Source organism: Anolis sagrei, chromosome 8 (genome assembly GCF_037176765.1).
Source record: "Anolis sagrei isolate rAnoSag1 chromosome 8, rAnoSag1.mat, whole genome shotgun sequence".
Lineage (NCBI taxonomy): Eukaryota > Metazoa > Chordata > Lepidosauria > Squamata > Dactyloidae > Anolis > Anolis sagrei.
In genome coordinates this window covers 44,072,570-44,092,235 of record NC_090028.1, presented here as the reverse complement: position 1 = coordinate 44,092,235, position 19,666 = coordinate 44,072,570, and the positions used below count along the sequence as shown (strand labels likewise).

The 19,666-nt window shown below is 44.8% G+C and overlaps 1 protein-coding gene across 2 annotated transcripts in view; it reads left to right on the top strand.

Moving 5' to 3' along the window:
* Positions 1 to 19,666, top strand: part of RANBP10 (RAN binding protein 10) — a 54,214-nt gene that overhangs the window by 24,701 nt on the left and 9,847 nt on the right. For both annotated transcript variants that reach the window (XM_060787824.2, XM_060787823.2), the window contains exons 4-9: positions 5,847 to 6,014; positions 11,691 to 11,713; positions 12,055 to 12,239; positions 14,598 to 14,710; positions 17,330 to 17,438; positions 17,612 to 17,760. In XM_060787824.2, coding sequence (XP_060643807.2) covers positions 5,847 to 6,014; positions 11,691 to 11,713; positions 12,055 to 12,239; positions 14,598 to 14,710; positions 17,330 to 17,438; positions 17,612 to 17,760 — 747 coding nt within the window. The remainder of the gene's footprint in view (positions 1 to 5,846; positions 6,015 to 11,690; positions 11,714 to 12,054; positions 12,240 to 14,597; positions 14,711 to 17,329; positions 17,439 to 17,611; positions 17,761 to 19,666) is intronic.

The following is a 19,666-nucleotide window of genomic DNA, read 5'->3' as shown; positions in this document are numbered from 1 at the left end:
ACAGGCAACAATCACAACAATACAAGCAATTAAAATAAACATAAACAATAAACATATAACATTATCAATAAGACAACATACAGTAAAAACTGTGGGAAGGCCAAATGTAAAAATTAAAATTGGAAGTAGTGCCGAGGCCTGGACGAACAGGTGAGAGTGGCGTTTGTGGAAGACATACGAGCAGACCTGAAAGTATAACGTGCTTGGAGGGACACATGCCGTCTGCATTTGAAGCTAAGCCATAAAGTTCCACCTTGTCTCCACCTTGTCTCCTATTTATTTATTTATTTATTTATTTGGTACGCTTATATACCGCTAATATCTCAGCCTATACGGCGACTCATTGCGGTTTACAGCATATTTAAAACTACAATATTCCAATTACAAATATAAAGTTAAAATATAAAATACATACATATACATACATAAAAGTATTGGGCCACCAATACAGACCAGAACATCTCATAATTAAAGTCACAATCCAAATTCGTTGTCCGAGATTGCTAATCCATGATCAAGCATCATCAGGTCGGGTTAGCCGAAAACTTGCTGGAACATCCAGGTTTTCAGTTTTTTCCGAAATGCCATTAGCGAGGTGGCTGATCTTATTTCAGTAGGGAGGGCATTCCAAAACCGCGGGGCCACCACAGAAAAGGCCCTATCTCTCGTACCCGCGAGCCGCACCTGTGAAGCAGGCGGGATGGAGAGAAGGGCCTCTCCCGAAGATCTTAGGGTCCTGGTGGGCTGATAGGGCGAGATGCGTTTGGATAGGTATGTAGGGCCAGAACCGTTTAGGGCTTTAAAGGTCAAAGCCAGCACTTTGAATTGGGCTCGGTAGCTAATCGGCAGCCAGTGGAGCTGGTACAGCAGAGGAGTTGTATGCTCCCTGCGCCCTGCTCCTGTTCTAATAATGTAATGTAATGTAATATATGTATATACATATAATATTTATAATATTATAATGTAATTCAATATAATACTAATAAAAATAATATGATATTATAATTATATATTTATATTACAGTAGCTGTCCCCTGCCACACGTTGCTGTGGCCCAGTCTGTGTGTATGTGTTTTGTGTGTGTATATATTTGTGTATTGGTGTGTTTGCATACATATATGTGGTTTTGCGCATGCGTTGTAATGTATTTTTTTTCTTTTTTGGCTTTTTAAGTCTCTTCTGCTGTGTTTTTCATTGTTTTTATGAGTGATGGTCACTTGTTGGCCTGAGAGGTGCATTGTGTCCAAATTTGGTGTCAATTCGTCCAGTGGTTTGTGAGTTATGTTAATCCCACAAACATTACATTGTATTGTCGAAGGCTTTCATGGCTGGAATCACTAGGTTCTTGTGGGTTTTTTCGGGCTATAGGGCTATGTTCTAGAGGCATTTCTCCTGACGTTTCGCCTGCATCTATGGCAAGCATCCTCAGAGGTAGTGAGGATGCTTGCCTCTTGCTACCTCTGAGGATGCTTGCCATAGAGGCAGGCGAAACGTCAGGAGAAATGCCTCTAGAACATGGCTCTATAGCCCGAAAAAACCCACAAGAACCTACTATTATTATTATTATTATCTTTCCACAGATATATAAACCCATTTTCCTAGTTCCAACAGACCTCACTACCTCTGAGGATGCTTGCCATAGATGCAGGCGAAACGTCAGGAGAGAATGCCTCTAGAACATGGCTCTATAGCACGAAAAAACCCACAAGAACCTAAACATTACATTCTTATTTATATAGATTATAGAGGCATCTCTGGTGCCAAAAATAATCCATGTCAAGTGTTAGAGAAGGTGAATTTTGCTTGTTTTTCTGGCCATACCTTGTGCAATGAATGCTGGTTTGATAAAGATAAGCCTGGCTCATGTGGTCTCTTTCCACTCCACGGCTCTTCTTCTTCTCCGTGGGATTTGTCAGGTGACTCTCAACGGAACCTCATCGGTTGTGACCTGTCATGATTGCACACGGATTCTGCATTTTACTCCTGGAAATCCATTCACTGTAGAAGATCACCTCATCATCTCCTGATGGTGTGCTGAATGGATCCTTTTCATATGCAATGGGACCAAAAACTGTTTCAGGCTCTTTAGTTAGAACAATCCCAGTAGAGAAAGGGGCAGCTAGAATATGTCATGTTCACACGTGTATACAATTCCTCCCAAACCCAGAACGTTCAGTAGAAGATCCTTTCAGCCTTTATATGATGGTGGTGGTGGGGATGACTCTCTGAGCTATTCTAGCAACAAGCAGAGTCGGGCACACGGACTTCACGACCTAAGACAGGGTCACTTGAGGGCATTTCATGATACAGCCAGGATGCTGCCGTTTCGTAGGCACAACGTGCGCTCTTGCGCTCTTCTAGCACTTCACATCCTTTGCAGAAGGGAAGAACATGGTCCCAGAGCATGTGAGAAAGGATTTATTTATTTATTTGTCGTGTCAGAGCAACCAGTCCATTATATTACATTTCTAACAGAACAAAGCAAACAAATAGAAAAATACAAAACTTATGAGTTTGGTAGGTGGTTAAATGTCCTTTGACCAGTCTCTGGCCCCTTGGAGTGCTTCTGGTGTTGCCTCAAGAAGGTCCTCCATGGTGCATGTAGCAGGGCTCAGGTTGCATTGCAGCAGGTGGTCAGTGGTTTGCTCCTCTCCACACTCGCATGTCGAGGATTCCACTTTGTAGCCCCATTTCTGAAGGTTGGCTCTGCATCTCGTGGTGCCAGAGCACAGTCTGTTCAGCGCCTTCCAAGTCGCCCAGTCTTCTTCTGTGTACCCAGCGGGGAGTCTCTCATTTGGTATCAGCCATTGGTTGAGGTGCTGGGTTTGAGCCTGCCACTTTTGGACTCTTGCTTGCTGAGGTGTTCCAGCGAGTGTCTCTGTAGATCTTAGAAAACTATGTCTAGATTTAAGTCGTTGACAGCAACCAGCATGCAAGAAATGTAAGAAAGTGTACAACACACATAAACCTGGGAGGAAAGAAAGGGGATGCTGTGTAGAAGTGAGAAAATGCATAGAGAATGAGGGGATATTGTTGTACAAAAAAGCCAATTCAACAGTCATAGATATTAGCCAAGAAACAGGGTGATAACTGGATAATAGGGGTCCGTGATGGCTTACTTCATTTACTTTTTCATGTTCAATCAGAACATTATTTTTGAAAATAATTGCCATAAAGTGAAATAGGGAAAATCAAAATGCTCCTTGTTCACAATGGGGAAATACGTTCAAAATTATTTTCATATTGTTGGTAAGGGGGTGTTAATTATTCCCTGTTTCTTTATTAATGCTCTCAGTAGATTTTGGGTAAATCATAGAGATATACCGTATATACTCGGGTATGAGCCAACCCGAATATAAGCCAAGGCCTTACCACAAAAAAGATGGGAAAACGCATTGACTCGAGTCTAAGCCGAGGGTGGGAAATGCAGCAGCTACGGGTAAATTCCAAAATAAAAATAGATACCCATAAAATTACATTACTTGAGGCATCAGGAGGTTCGATGTTTTTGAGAATTGACATAAAACTGTAATTTAAGATAAAGCTGTCCAACTGATTAAACAATTATTCTATCCTTTCTCAATGTAAATGTGCTTATGTATCCTTCCAATAATAATAATAAAGAGAGTAAAATAATACATGTAATAAAAATAATAATAGAGTAAAATAACGTAAATGTAACCACAACAGCAATAATAGAGTAAAATAATAAATGTAATGATAATAATAGAGTGAAATAATAAATGTAATGATAATAATAGAGTGAAATAATAAATGTAATGATAATAATAGAGTGAAATAATAAATGTAATAATAATAGAGTAAAATTAATAATAAAAATGAGACTAAAATAATAAATGTAATAAAAACAATAATAATAACAGAGTAAAATAATAAATAACTTTGACCTGCGTATAAGCCGAGAGCAGCTTTTTCAGCCCCCCCAAAAAGGACTAAAAAACTTGGTTTATACGGCCGGACTCTATACCCGAAAATTTCCATCAGTGCCTGGAGGCCGTGACTGGATGGTTGCGTGCCAGCAGGTTGAGGGTGAACCCAGCCGTCCGGGTGGGAAGGAGATCCAGCTGCCTACCCTGGATGGCGAGACACTACGTCCATCACCTTCTGTCAAGAGTCTTCTTGGTGTCTTATTGGAACCACTGCTGCTCACAATGGAGGCCCAGGTCTCTGCTGTGAGCAGATTTGCATTTTTCCATCTTCGTCAGGCTAGGCGACTGGCTCCCTTCCTATCTAGGAACAACCTGGCTTTGGTGATCCAGGCGACGGTCATCTCGAGGCTTGACTACTGTATTATTATTATTATTATTATTATTATTATTATTATTAACTTTATTTGTACCCCGCTAGCATCTCCCGCAGGACTCGATGCGGCTTACATAGGCCAGGAGCCTCAAAACACAATACAACAGAACATAACACAATAATAAACAAGCAAATCAAAACAATTAAGCAAAATAACAACAATAACTACATCAAGACACTATTAAAACTGGTTCGGCCGGCGCAATGGGGTACAGGGTTAAAATGCTGAAATGGCAGGAGGAACATGGATTAAAAGGTGCGGTGTGCAGTAACATCGGTTGTGCTAAAGTGCTTCTAGGACTTGGGATGGGGGAATTCCTAATCTGAGAAGGCACATTGGAACAGCCAGGTTTTTAGGTTCCTTCTGAAAACTGCTAAAGTGGGGGCCTGTCGGAGATCTTTTGGAAGGGCATTCCAAAGTCGGGGGGCCGCCACAGAGAAGGCCCTGTCCCGTGTCCCCACCAAGCGCGCTTGCGACGTGGGTGGGATCACGAGCAGGGCCTCCCCAGATGATCGGAGTGAGCCGTCTACATTGGCCTCCCTTTGTCAGTGATCCGGAAACTGAAGCTGGTGCAAAATGCGGCAGCTCGTCTTCTTGCTGGGGTGCCGGCCAGGTGTCGTATCACCCCAATTCTCCAACAGCTGCACTGGCTTCCAATTGAGTACCAGATCACTTTCAAGGTGCTGGTACTCACCTTTCAGGCCTTCTATGGTCTGGGGCCGGCGTACCTGAGGGCCCGCTTATCCCCCTACCAACCCCAGAGATTACTTCGGTCCAGAGACCAAAATTTGCTTGAAGTCCCCAACATCCGGACTTACCATCTGTCCTCTACTAGGCAGAGGGCCTTCTCGATCGTGGCCCCTTATTTTATGGAATGCCTTGCCGGTTGAAACCCGAACCATCCGAGAGCGACTTGCTTTTCGGAAAGCCTGTAAAACCTTTCTTTTCCGACAAGCTTTCAATGAGTGAATAACTCGGGACTGTGTCTGTTTCACGTTTTATTGTATTTTAAAGTTGGTTGTATTGTTTTTAATCTACTGCTGTAAAGCGCTCTGAGCCAAATTGGGAGTGGCGGTATACAAGCCAAATAAATAAATAAATAAATAATATATATGATATATTCAATTTGTAGACACCCCCCCCCCCCCTCCCCCAATATGATCTCTGTATAATTCTGATTCTTTACCAGGAACAATTCTGTGCATATTTCCCTGTTTGTTCATTCAGTTGATATCTTCAGATATATTTAATTTTTATGTGACTAGAACCTACGTCTACCTTTTGAACATTGTAATTAAGCACTCGTAAGATATCCTTGTTGGCCTACCTCCAGAGTTTGCTTGAGACTATGGAAGCTTGTTAGATGTCTCTATCCTGGTTTCAGCAATCCTCTATCTTCCAATAATACTCTGAAAACGTTATGAGGGTGCCGTGCGATACTGTTCTTGCGTTCCATTGTTGTTGTCCCTGCTTTCACCGCAGTCCTCATCTAAACGTGCGCTTGATGTTCTCTCCTCTGAAGGTTGGGATAAGCATTCCTATGGCTACCACGGTGACGACGGGCACTCCTTCTGCTCCTCGGGGACCGGGCAGCCCTACGGCCCCACCTTCACTACGGGCGACGTGATTGGCTGCTGTGTGAATCTCATCAACAACACCTGCTTTTACACAAAGAATGGCCACAGCCTAGGTAAGCAAGACGGCATTTGCCCCTTCTTCCTTTTCCTTTTCCAAACGGGGCAACTGTCCCGAGTTCCAGTTTTCGCTTGCAATCCAGGGGGAAAATTCCACCATGAAACAAAAACAAGGGAGAATAATGGAGCATATGTATTTGTGCCAGTGATAGTTGTTGTTGTTCATTCGTTCAGTCGTCTCCGACTCTGCGTGACCTCATGGACCAGCCCACGCCAGAGCTCCCTGTCGGCCGTCACCACCCCCAGCTCCTTCAAGGTCAGTCCAGTCCCTTCAAGGATGCCATCCATCCACCTTGCCCTTGGTCGGCCCCTCTTCCTTTTGCCTTCCCCTTTCCCCAGCATCATTCCCTTCTCTAGGCTTTGCTGTCTCCTCAGGATGTGGCATTCAAAGTACTTCAGCTTTCCCTCTCGTCTCCTTCCCTCCAGTGAGCAGCCAGGCTTTCTTTCCTGGAGGATGGACTGGTTGGATCTTCTGGCAGTCCAAGTCACTCTCTGAACTTTCCTCCAACACCACAGCTCAAAAGCATCTCTCTTCCTCCGCTTGGCCTTCCCGAAGGTCCAGCTCTCACATCCGTAGGTGACTACTACAGGGAAGACCATGGCTTGGACTAGGCAATGGATCTTGGTTGCCAGTCTGATGTCTCTGCTCTTGACTATTTTATCAAGATGGGTCCTTGCTCTCCTTCGAAGAAGGAAGCGTCTCCTGATTTCCTGGCCACAGTCTGCGTCTGCAGTCATCTTTGCGCCTAGAAATACAAACCCTGTCACGGCCTCCACGTTTTCTCCCTCTATTTCCCAGTTGTCAATCATTCTTGTTGCCACAATCTTGGTTTTTTTTGTTTAGCTGCAACCCGGCTTTTGCGCTTTCTTCTTTCACCTTGATGAGAAGGCTCCTCAGCTCCTCCTCGCTTTCGGCCATCAGGGTGGTGTCATCTGCATATCTGAGGTTGTGAATGTTTCTTCCAGCCATTTTCACCCCAGCTTTGCATTCCTCAAGCCCCGCACATCCTCCCATGATGTGTTCCGCATACATGTTGAAAAGGTTGGGTGAGAGGATGCAGCCTTGCCGGATGCCTTTCCCAATCTTGAACCCGTCTGTTGTTCCGTGGTCAGTTCTGACTGTGGCTCCTTGGTCCTTGGTCAGATTCCTCAGGAGAGAGGGAAGGGGGCTTGGGATGCCCATCCCACCAAGAACTTGCCACCATTGATTATGATCCACACAGTCAAAGGCTTTAGAATAGTCAATGAAGCAGAAGTAGAGGTTTTTCTGAAACTCCCTGCCTTTCTCCATTATCTAGTGCTAGCAGTTGTGCATAATTTGTGTCTCTTAAATTGATGGGCAGTCCAAGGGCCGGTTCTGTGATTCTATTGATCATTCAGCAGAATATTACCCTAAAATCAAGCCTGAAGTCTTATCGAAACAGACGTGTGATCCATAATAGTCAGACTCCCGTAGTGCCAATAGGTCTCCACACGAGGTTGTGCCTTGCCAAAACATGGAATTTACCCAGGATGATGGGCAAGATATTATTTATTATTATTATTATTTACTTCATTTATATACCGCTTTTCTCAGCCCTTGGGCGTCTCAAGATACAGTTTTATCTGCCAGAGTCATGCAAACTGATCGCAACAGGTTGCAGGTTTCTTGATATTCTTGATTTTCTTCTGAGAGACTTTTGTACAGCTGACTGTACAAAAGCAAAACCAAGCAAACCCCAACAGCCCCACACCCTCAGTGGTGCAGAACATTCTCTCATTCCCTGTTGCCAGAAGGAAGCTTTAAGATCCCATTGGCTTTCCATCGGCTCATCTTCTGTTTTGTACGTATCTCTGTGCCTGAAGATTCTAGAAATGGATTTAAAGAAACAGCAGCCCACACGGGTCCTATGTCTTTACTGACACTGACATATGTTGAATACTTTTTCTGTATATTGGGGTTCAGAAGGTAGATCCCAGCTACGTGGGTTGCTTCAGAGATGCCTTGCAAATATCTGGCACTTCCAAAATTTGGCCCTTTACCTGGCAAGCACATTCTAACAACCGGGTTGTTGTAGGTTTTTTCGGGCTATATGGCCATGTTCTAGAGGCATTTTTTCCTGACATTTCGCCTGCATCTGTGTCAAGCATCCTCAGAGGTAGTGAGGTCTGTTGGAAGTAGGAAAAATGAGTTTATATATCTGAGGAATGACCAGGGTGCGACAAAGGACTCTTGTCTGCTGGAGCTAGGTGTGAATGTTTCAACTGACCACCTTGATTAGCATTTGATGGCCTGGCAGTGCCTGGAGCAAACTTTTGTTGAGAGGTGATTAGATGTGCCTAATTGTTTCCTCTCTGTTGTTTTGCTGTTGTAATTTTAGAGTTTTTTAATACTGGTAGCCAGATTGTGTTCATTTTCATGGTTTCTTCCTTTCTGTTGAAATTGTCCACATGCTTCTTGTGTATTCCAATGGCTTCTCTGTGTCTTCTGACATGGTGGTTGTGAGAGTGGTTCAGCATTTCTGTGTTCTCAAACAATATGCTGTGTCCAGGTTGGTTCACCAGGTGCTCTGCTCTGGCTGATTTCTCTGGCTGAAGGAGTCTGCATATGCTAATCAAGGTGGTCAGTTGAAACATTCACACTTAGCTCCGGCAGACAAGAGTCCTTTGTCCTCCTTGGTCATTCCACAGATATATAAACCCTTTTTCCTAATTCCAAAAGACCTCACTACCTCTGAGGATGCTTGCCATAGATGCAGGCGAAACATCAGGAGAGAATGCCTCTACAACATGGCCATATAGCCCGAAAAAACCTACAACAACCCAGTGATTCCGGCCATGGAAGCCTTCAACAATACATTCTAATAACCCTCCATTAATATTATATTTTGCATTGGTAAGGGATTAAGCAAAATCTGTGACCTAGAAACAGAGTTAGTCTTGTTAGGAAGCGGGGTTAAATGTTCTGATTCAGGTTGCATCATGCGGGAAGGGTAATTGGAGGCTGGAACTGGTTAGGCCAGTGCAGAGGGTATGGGGCCAGCCTTTGCCCTTGCATTCCGTGATGGTTGCTCACCCAGCCCCAGAGAAGATCCATAGAGCCGAAGGAGGCCACGAGGGCCACTTCTTTCTTGATTTACGGTATTTCTATTCTGCCCTTCTCACCCCGGAGGGGACTCTGGGCGGATCACAGAACATACGTATGCGCCAAACATGCCCTGCTGTTTTATGCACAACTAGGAGGACAATTCTACATAGATAAGGAGATATATAGTACTTGGGACCTGTGATGAATACTCCAGCAGGGATACTTCTATTCAGATCCCATGCTGTAACACCTTTAGCAGTCTTCTTCTGCATTGTTTGATTGGAGAGAGATTTTTCCCCCTTACTGTGGAGAATGGAGAAGGTCAAAATTTATTTATTTATTTATTTGCCACATTTATATGCCGCCCTTCTCACCCCGAAGGAGACTCAGAGCGGCTTACAAGACAGAGAGATAGATAGATAGACATACACATACACACACACACACACACACAATATATTATATATATATTATATTATTAACATAGTACAGTATCAGTATTATATATGGCTATATGGTACTATACCATTATATTGTAATATTAGAAATATTACATGTAATATTATTTTGTACACTGTAAATCTGTGATATTTTAATGTGTTTAAATTCGTATCCAGCACTCCTTTTAAAAACCAACTACCACCATATTTATTTATTATTTACTTTATTTATATACCGCTTTTCTCAGCCCTCAGGCGACTCATATGTGGTTAAGGTTCTCCATGATACTCCAAGGTAGTCATGCCTTCTTAGTCTGTCCGTCCCCAAATCAGTATTCAAAACTAAGATTTTGAAAATACCGCCCGCTCTTGCTTCTGAGAAGGAAAGAGGAGAAGGGAGCATCTTGTTCAGAGATAAGACAGCTTGGCACTTTCTAGGTTTTGGAGTACAAATCCCCTAAAATGGATGGACTTTGTGATAATTGCATCTGGAGGGCTTCCATACTGCTACTTTATTAGTAATTCTATAATTTATTCCAATGTATGAGGAATGCTAACAATTTGACTAACAGCAAACGGATTCTGCTGAAAATGCAGGACTGTCTTTGAATTTTGTCCACTCCTCACATCCAGGTGTGTTACCTGACCTTACCTGCATAGAGCAAAATGGCTTCCCATAGGACGTTGCCCAGGGCAAAAAAGGTCCAGGAAAAGCACAAAAAGTATTTGTCACTGTGTGTCTCAAAGCCTCTTTTAAGGGTGGAAAACGCCATTCCCACATGAATCTGTGTGGTTTTCCTTGAATGTGCAGAGAAAGGGGTCAGACAGCAGTCTAGACATTATTATTGTTGTTGTTGTTGTTGTTGTTGTTGTTGTTGTTGTACTACATGTATACCCCACCCTTGTCACCCCAGTGGGGCACTCAAGATGGCTTACAATCCATGGCATACAATGCAACATTACACATATAATAATAAACATAACATATGAATTTAAACAATTAACATATCGATTTAAACATATAATAATAAACATGAGATAATAATTCAAATATAAGTACAATAACAAGCTTAGAAGTAATTCAAATAGAAGTGTAGTAGTAATTTTATTGATTAGCCCTTAGGCCATATCACAATAAGAAACAGAACAACAGGGCCTGACAAGACCTGATCACCCCCCACGTAGAAAGTTAAAATAAGACACTTATAATAACACAGTAAATACATATGATAAGACATGATAAAACTGATAAACTGATCAAGCTGAGTATATACATCATATTTCATTATCACCCCTACAATTTACCCCAATCAGCCCTACATAGGTGGTTCTCAGACGTATTGTTTTGCTGAAGTACAGAGCTGTTTTATACGTTATTTTTGGGTCTTGGCCACACATAAAATATGTTGTTCTGATGTGAGAATCCCAATACATTGTCCGTTTGATATATGGACCAAGGTGGAAGTCCCTCACCTTTTGATACAATTTGCAATCAAACAATATGTGTGCTATATCCTCAATTTCAGGTGCCCCGCAGATACAACTCCGTTCATTATAAGGGATACTGTTAAATCTCCCGTATCTAACCATTGTCTCGAGCTGATCAAATCTGGCTCGCGTGAATACCTCCCGGATATGAATTTAAACACATTCTAATTCAAATAGAAATACAATAAAAAAGCTTTAAAGTAAACATACAATAATTCAAATATTACTGAACGAATGAACAACAACAACAACAACAACAAATGTCCCAGAAGCCCTAGCCAGCACAGAAAATGGAGAGATCTGCAGGTAGTTGCAGTTTAGCAACAGCCAACGAGCTCTGTGGTTTCCCATTTCCTTTGCTCCCAAACTTGGATCTCCTGGGTGTTCCTAGAGTTTCCCACTGTGGGCTTAGCTTGCTGGGGCTTCTGGGAGTTGAGGACCAACGTTTAGGAATCACTGCCCGAGGACAAAGCCTAGAAGGGTTGCAATGTAAGATTTCCATTCACAGAGCCACAGAAGATGGCCATGAGTGGGAGGCTCTGTTCCTTCACCTCTGCTTGCTTCTACTGGGACCCCTCTTATACTTTGTTGATACCTTATATAGTATGTGTTCAGTTGACATTGCAGGCAAATGGGGAGCCTTTGGTGGTCTTCATTCTCATGTTTTTCTTTCACAGGTATAGCCTTCACAGACCTCCCTGTAAGTACAACTGTTTTCCGTATTCTAATAAAAGATGCACACGGAAGGGAGGAGGGAGGGGGCGGCCGAAATGCACGGACGCCATCGTGAATGGGATAGTCTTGGACTGGGTGCTCTGGGTGTCCCAAGGGCTGCTCACGTTCCTTAGAGAAGCACTTTCCTGTGGATCAGCGCCTCACAGCCTGGGGGTCGGGACCCCGGGGGGGGGGTCACAAGGGGGTTTCAGAGGGGTCGCCAGAGACCCGAAGGAGATGAACTCCCCCACCTGAAGAAAACCTTTTGCCTGTCTTGTGCTGCCCCCTTCCCCAAAGGGTGTTGACGTGGCTTTCCTCTTTTGCCAGGCCAACCTGTACCCCACGGTGGGTCTCCAGACGCCCGGAGAGATCGTGGACGCCAACTTTGGGCAGCAGCCCTTTGTTTTTGACATTGAAGATTATATGAGAGAGTGGCGAGCAAAGATTCAGGGAACCATTAAGAGATTTCCCATTGGTGACCAGCTAGGGGAATGGCAAGCCATGCTGCAGAAGTGAGTGCGCCTTTCCCTCTTTTTGGGATTATAAAAAAGGGGGTTGATATAGCATTGTCCGTGCTCAAATGGTACCCCTCACCTCCCTTCCCTCCCCTTCCTGGTGTTTGAGATCTCTCAGAACCAAAATAGTGAGTAAAACATGAGACAGCTGCTTGCCTTGCACCTCTTTGGTTCCTTGTGTTGCTTTCTAATAAATAGAGTAATAATAAATAGAGCTTAAACGGCTGAGGGGGAAAAGGAAAGGGCCTGAGGATGCTTGCCATGGATGCAGGCGAAACGTCAGGAGAGAATGCTACTAGGGCTTAAGCGGCTGAGGGGGAAAAGGAAAGGGCCTGAGGATGCTTGCCATGGATGCAGGCGAAACGTCAGGAGAGAATGCTACTAGGGCTTAAGCGGCTGAGGGGGAAAAGGAAAGGGCCTGAGGATGCTTGCCATAGATGCAGGCGAAACGTCAGGAGAGAATGCTACTAGGGCTTAAGCGGCTGAGGGGGAAAAGGAAAGGGCCTGAGGATGCTTGCCATAGATGCAGGCGAAACGTCAGGAGAGAATGCTACTAGGGCTTAAGCGGCTGAGGCGGAAAAGGAAAGGGCCCGAGGATGCTTGCCATAGATGCAGGCGAAACGTCAGGAGAGAATGCTACTAGGGCTTAAGCGGCTGAGGGGGAAAAGGAAGGGGCCTGAGGATGCTTGCCATAGATGCAGGCGAAACGTCAGGAGAGAATGCTACTAGGGCTTAAGCGGCTGAGGGGGGAAAGGAAGGGGCCTGAGGATGCTTGCCATAGATGCAGGCGAAACGTCAGGAGAGAATGCTACTAGGGCTTAAGCGGCTGAGGGGGAAAAGGAAAGGGCCTGAGGATGCTTGCCATAGATGCAGGCGAAACGTCAGGAGAGAATGCCTCTAGACCATGGCCATACAGCCTGAAAAAACCTACAACAACCCAGTGATTCCGGCCATGAAAGCCTTCGACAATACATTCATTCATGGTTCTTCTTATCATTTGGCCCAGAACCACTTGTGATTTGTTTATGTTGAAACACATTTCTTTTTTGTATTCTCATGCAGGTATGTTGATTTTTTTTCCCCTTATGTGTATGTGTACAGAATCCATAAAGGTTTCCGTCAGGTTCATAATATTTCATTAACTTTTACTCTTCAAATGAAGAGGAGCTCCAGCTGGATTCCTGAGTGGTTCACAAAGGTCGGTGTTTCCCAATCTTGAGTCGTCCAGGCGTTTTGGACTTTGGCTCCCACGATTCCTAACTGCTGGTAAACGATGGCTGGGATTTCTGGGAGTTGAAGTCTAAAACGCCTGGAGGAGCAGAGGTTGGGAACCACCGATTTATGTGAATGTCATGGAAGTATAGCGGGCCATTCCCTTCCCAGAATGCCTTGGTTCACCACAGAAAAGGTGGCTTGTTTTCAGTGCCAGAAGCAGGGCCAAAGAAGCCAAGAAGCCTTCCCAAGGTACGGGCGCAGCTGGCGCACACGTTTTAGTTGTGCAAAAGCTCCCCTGACCACCGCCGAGACCTGGGGCTCCAGGCTCAGCGATGAGTCCAGGATCACACCCAGGCTGCGAACCTGCGCCTTTAGTGGGAGTGTGACCTCGTCCAGCACAGGCTGAAACCCCGTACCTTGTTCGGTCTTACGACTGACCAGGAGGACCTCTGTCTTGTCTGGATTTAGTTTCAATCTGTTGTCCCTCATCCAGTCCGTCACAGCTCCACTGGCTGCCAATTAGCTTCCGAGCACAATTCAAAGTGTTGGTGTTGACCTATAAAGCCCTAAACGACTCCGGCCCGGTTTACCTCTCCGAACGTATTCTCCCCTACGAACCATCAAGATTACTAAGATCGTCTGGAGGGGCTCTGCTCTCTGTCCCGCCGGCCTCACAAGCGCGGCTGGTGGGGACGAGGGACAGGGCCTTCTCGGTAGTGGCCCCGCGACTCTGGAACTCTCTCCCGCCAGAGGTTAGAACCGCCCCAACAATCCTGACATTCTGAAACAGGTGAAGTCGTGGTTATGGAGGCAGGCTTTCAAAGAATGAGACAATGATCTGGATGGAAGACGGTGTATATTCGATTTTAGTATGACGACTGACCACTGTAGTTTTAAATATATGTGCTTTTTTAATGTTTTATTGTAATGTGTATTTTGATATTTTACCAATTGTATGTGTTTTTATGGTTGGAAATCGGGCTGAGTCCCTCTTATGAGGTGAGAAGCTCGGTATATAAAACTTTGAAATAAATAAATTCATGTGAGATCAGCTGGTGCACTCCCAGCCGGCCCCACATTCACTTATTCCAGCTTGGCTGTGGATCTCCTCTCTTGACTCTTCGTTTTCCGTGTTCCCAGCATGGTCTCCTCTTACCTGGTCCACCACGGGTACTGTGCCACAGCCACTGCCTTTGCCCGGGTGACGGAGAGTACGATCCAGGAGGAACAGATGTCCATCAAGAACAGACAAAGTAAGTTTACCCTTAGGATTGACCCCAAAGCCTTCTGCCGGCAGCCCGCCATGTGCCTTTGGTCCAGGATCTGAAGGCTGATGCGCCAAGTGGAAAGTGGTCGGAAGGCAGAACATCAGGGTCCTGCCCACCTTCTCTGTTTCAGGATTCCTCCTTTCTGTGTCCTGCCCGTTCCAAACTAAATTCTGTGAAAGACTGAGGCACACACTTGCCTACTCTTCCAAAATTCTTTTTTAAAGTCTTAAAAGGCTTAAAAAGACTTGGAAGTCTTTCCTTTCAATGTAGAGAAGCGCAGCCTTGCCTCGAACATCTCGATGCAACGTTTCTCGACAGAACAGGGTAGACCTCCGTAGCTGGAGTGAGGTAGCCTAGCACCAGTTGCAAGGTCTAAAGGAGGTATTTCTTCATTCTTTGTCTGTACAAGTAGTCCCCAAATTACAAACATCCAATTTACATATGACTCATAGTTAAGAAGGGAGCTCCTGGTGATGCAGCGGGCTTGAATCTGGGGAGTGGGGTGAGTTCCCGCTGCCAGGCCCAGCTTCTGCAAATGTGAGTAGATCAATAGGTACCACTCCAGCGGGAAAGGAACAGCGCTCCAGGCAGTCATATCAGTGGCCACCTGACCTTGGAGGTGTCTACGGACAATGCTGGCTCTTTGGCTTAGAAATGGAGGTGAACCCCAGAGTCCCAGAGTCGGACACTAACTAGACTTAATGTCAAGGGAAAACCTTTACCTTTTTACATAGTTAAGAACAGGAGTGAGAGAGCAAGAAGTAAGAGAAATCTTCCCAGAGTAAAGGAACTTCACTCTGGAAAGGGTGACCAGGAGAAAAGGAGGCTCCGCTGAAGCTTTATCGCCAATCCTGCCAACTTTTTCAAAATTTGTCATGCTTTATCTCACAATTCAGCAGCAGATCAGTTGCACAACTTCAGCACTTTCCAGTAGCTTCTTCCTGCACAGTATTTTCAGTCAACTCCTCCCACAGACTGCAGTCACTCTGGAACTCTTTTACAGACACTTGAGCTCATAGAATCATAGAATCAAAGAGTTGGAAGAGACCTCATGGGCCATTCAGTCCAACCCCATTCTGCCAAGAAGCAGGAATATTGCATTCAAATCACCCCTGACAGATGGCCATCCAACCATCTGATTGACTGCCCGGCTATTGTCAGTTTTACTATTAGTTTCCCCTCCAGTCTAGATGACACTACAAACTTACCACAGCACACGGTTATATCTTCTCTTAGCAGACAGGTTCCTTTAATAAATTACACAGAGCCTTCAGCAAATAGCATCACAGCACAAGGAGAGAGTATACACTGTACATGACTTCCTTATATACAATTCTGTACATTTACACATAGCAATCTCTGATTGGTTCCCAACTCATTGACTTAACTCAGACCCAGGATTGCATCATTCACAATCACCTGGACTAGGCCAGAACACATTCCCCAAATGATTCCCTATATACAGTTAATGCATGACTCAGCATTTCCAATAGAAGCCCATTAACAGTGCATGACTCAGCTACATTACATTACAATCTGACTTGGCCACGGTAGTCCACACTCTGGTTACATCCCTCCTAGACTACTGCAACGCTCTCTACGTGGGGTTGCCCTTGAAGACGGCCCGGAAGCTTCAACTAGTCCAACGTGCGGCAGCCATGATTCTAACAGGAGCAGAACGCAGGGAGCATACGACCCCCCTGTTGCGCCAGCTCCACTGGTTGCCGATCTGCTACCGGGCTCAATTCAATGTGCTGGCGTTGGCCTTTAAAGCCCTAAACGGTTCCGGCCCAAGATGCCTATCTGATCGCATCTCTGCCTGTGAACCCACCAGGACTTTGAGATCTTCCGGGGAGACCCTGCTCTCGATCCCGCCTGCTTCTCAAGCTTGGCTGGCGGGGACGAGAGATAGGGCCTTCTCGGTGGTGGCTCCTCGGCTGTGGAACGCCCTTCCCACGGACATTAGGCTAGCACCATCTCTAATGGTATTCCGCAAAAAACTGAAGACCTGGCTGTTTGTGCAGGCGTTCGAATAACTAGTGCAGTGATTGGCAATGAACATAGGAATGGAACAATGGATGATGAATTCTGGATTATGTTTTTGGATGATGAGACAATAGTGATTGGTTAATGTAGTAGTTGTTTATTGTTTGGGTAATATGTTAATTTCTTAATTGTTATTACATTATTGCATTGAATTATTGCTGTTTTTATTGGTTGTGAACCGCTGTGAGTCGCCCTTGGGCCGAGAACAGCGGTATATAAGTAAAGTAAAGTAAATAAATAATAAATACATTGTAAAACCTGACAAAATTCAAGGGACAGGAAGTGAAGTGAAGTCTTCTGAACAAGGGCACAGACAGCCAAACAAGCATTACAGGAGCGTTCACTCTTCCCTATGCCATCCAAAGCTATGAGATGTATGTATGTGGCTGGAGTTACGCTTCAAAGATGCCCCTGTTCTGACTTCTGTACAGATATAACTTAGGAACAAACATATAGAACCTGTTTTGTCTGTAACCTGTCTATGGGATTCTGCCTTGCTTCTTATCCCTGGAAGAGTCGGGCAGCGCTCACCTCAGTGATTCCTCCTGTCGCCTCTAGGAATACAAAAGCTGGTTTTGGCAGGAAGAGTGGGGGAAGCCATTGAAGCCACACAGCAGCTCTACCCGGGACTTCTAGAGCACAATCCCAACCTCCTCTTCATGCTCAAGTGAGTATGTTCACACACCGCGCTGAGTCCCCTGCAAGGGCGAGAAAAGTGGGATAGGAATAAAGTAAAGCAACGTGTTCAAAGCCTGTTAAGAAGGAAACCAGGGGTGCGGCGTGCCATGCAGAACAGCTGGGGGTTAAACCAGGCCCCATATCTTTCCCCCTTGTTCATAGGTGCAGGCAGTTTGTGGAGATGGTAAACGGAACCGACAGTGAAGTACGATGTTTTAGCGCCCGCAGCCCCAAATCCCAGGACAGCTACCCCAACTCCCCCAACCTCAGCCCCAGGCACGGCTGTAATAACTTGCACATTCACAGTACTGGTAAGTCTTCCCTGCTTTGCTGTGTCAGGCAGTTACTTGGCATGTTTCTCGTTATTTCTTTCAGCCAGGATTGGAATGCCTGACCTACATTCTGGACACTGTTGCAACTCAGGGTAGTTTTCACCTTCCTCCAGGCACCACCACACCAAAGCTGTAGGTTTTGTAGTTTAGTGAGGAAAAGGTAAAATCAAAACAGTGCATATGAAATGCATAACATCCATAGGCAGGTCAAAGGCTTAAATGCAAAGACAGTTCCCAAGACCCAAAGGCAAAAACCATGAAGCATAATCCTTTAGCAATGGTCAAACAAGACTCCATAGAACACAGTTGAAAACAAGGCCCAAATCCCAGACTCAGGAAGCCAGAAGCGTGCTGCTAAAAGCCAAAGTTAATCCACAGAAGTTTGCATGAGAAGAGCTACATTGGACTGAAAGCCCCTGCTTGTCAGCTACAAGGCTAAATATCCTTTGCAGACATGAACACATTGCGTTGACCCTTGGCCTCCTTGGCTTCTCGCTTGCTGGTCAAGCGAGTGCTTCTCCGGAGCCTTAATTGCAGACAATCTTGCCTGCTCATTAATTTATTATCTTCAAGGCTATGTAACCCCTTATCTTGGTCCAACTGGACCGGATCATTGTGAGAAGGCAAAGACATCTCCACCTGGCTGTGTGGGAATTCACTCTCGTTATCAGTCTCACTAACATTCTTTCCCCCTGGGAACTGACTGACTGTTTCCCCTTCAGCAGCCCCACCGTCAGCCCTGTCTGAAACATATACAGAAACCTGTAACCCATCATCCTCATCCTATAGGAATTCTGGCTCACAGAGCTCAGCTTTAGACTCAGAGTCAAGCTGAGCCACAACAGACATTGCCATTTGGAAAATAAAGTTGTATGGTTTGCATTACCGTGCATGGAATAGGCTTGCCCCTTCCTTCCTTCCTTCCTTCCTTCCTTCCTTCCTTCCTTCCTTCCTTCCTTCCTTCCTTCCTTCCTTCCTTCCTTCCTTCCTTCCTCTTTCTGTCCCTAAACATTGTGAACCTACACACTTCTTATGTCTTCCATCAACTTCTATTGCCTGGGTGTTTTGTATAATGTTGTAAATTAGAAATACAGAGATTCAGATTTTGCTTTTAAAGAAGAGGTACATTGCATTTCAATAAAAACTTCATACTCTGGCCTGGATTTTAAAAAGGCTTTAAAGATTTTTCCCCTCATGGAATCCCTCTGATGCTTTTGTGGAATTCAAGGGTTCTGTGGAACCAATGCCAAAGATTATTGCTTTCTATATAAAATAAACAGATAGGTCTATTCTGTCAGAAGTATTAAAATTAACTGGGTATTTTTGATTCCAAAAGTGTGAGTTAAGCACTTGAAGAGTTAGCAGGCCGAAGTCTGTTAGAGTGAGTGGGCCAAAGCTAGTGTCGTCCTGAGGAGAGTGAGTAGGCCAAAGCCTTTTTAGAGCTATTGATCCAATCTGGTGTCGTCCTGAGTATTGTGAGATAAACCTCTGTGTGAGAGAAGCCTCATGTAAGAACGCTCCAGTGTGAAGGCTGCTGCGTGCAAAGCTACTGTGTATTTGTTTATCTGTGTTATAGAAAGCTTGTTATTGTAAATAGTGCAACTGTATTATTTCACTCCAAAGGAAAGGATCACATGGGTCTCTGTGTGATTTTGTTCTTTGTATTGCTTTGGGCGACAGGTGTGCTGGGCCACACTGCTGCTGAGAAGTTACTCCGCTGTCCAATTATGAGGAGGGTCTTTTCTTAATAAGCCCACTCGCCCAACACATTCAACAGCAAGATTGTGTTGCAAAGGAAAGCAGTTATTTATTTTATTTGTCGTGTCAGAGCAGCCAGTCCATTATATATTACATTTCTAACAGAACAAGCAAACAGACAGAAAAA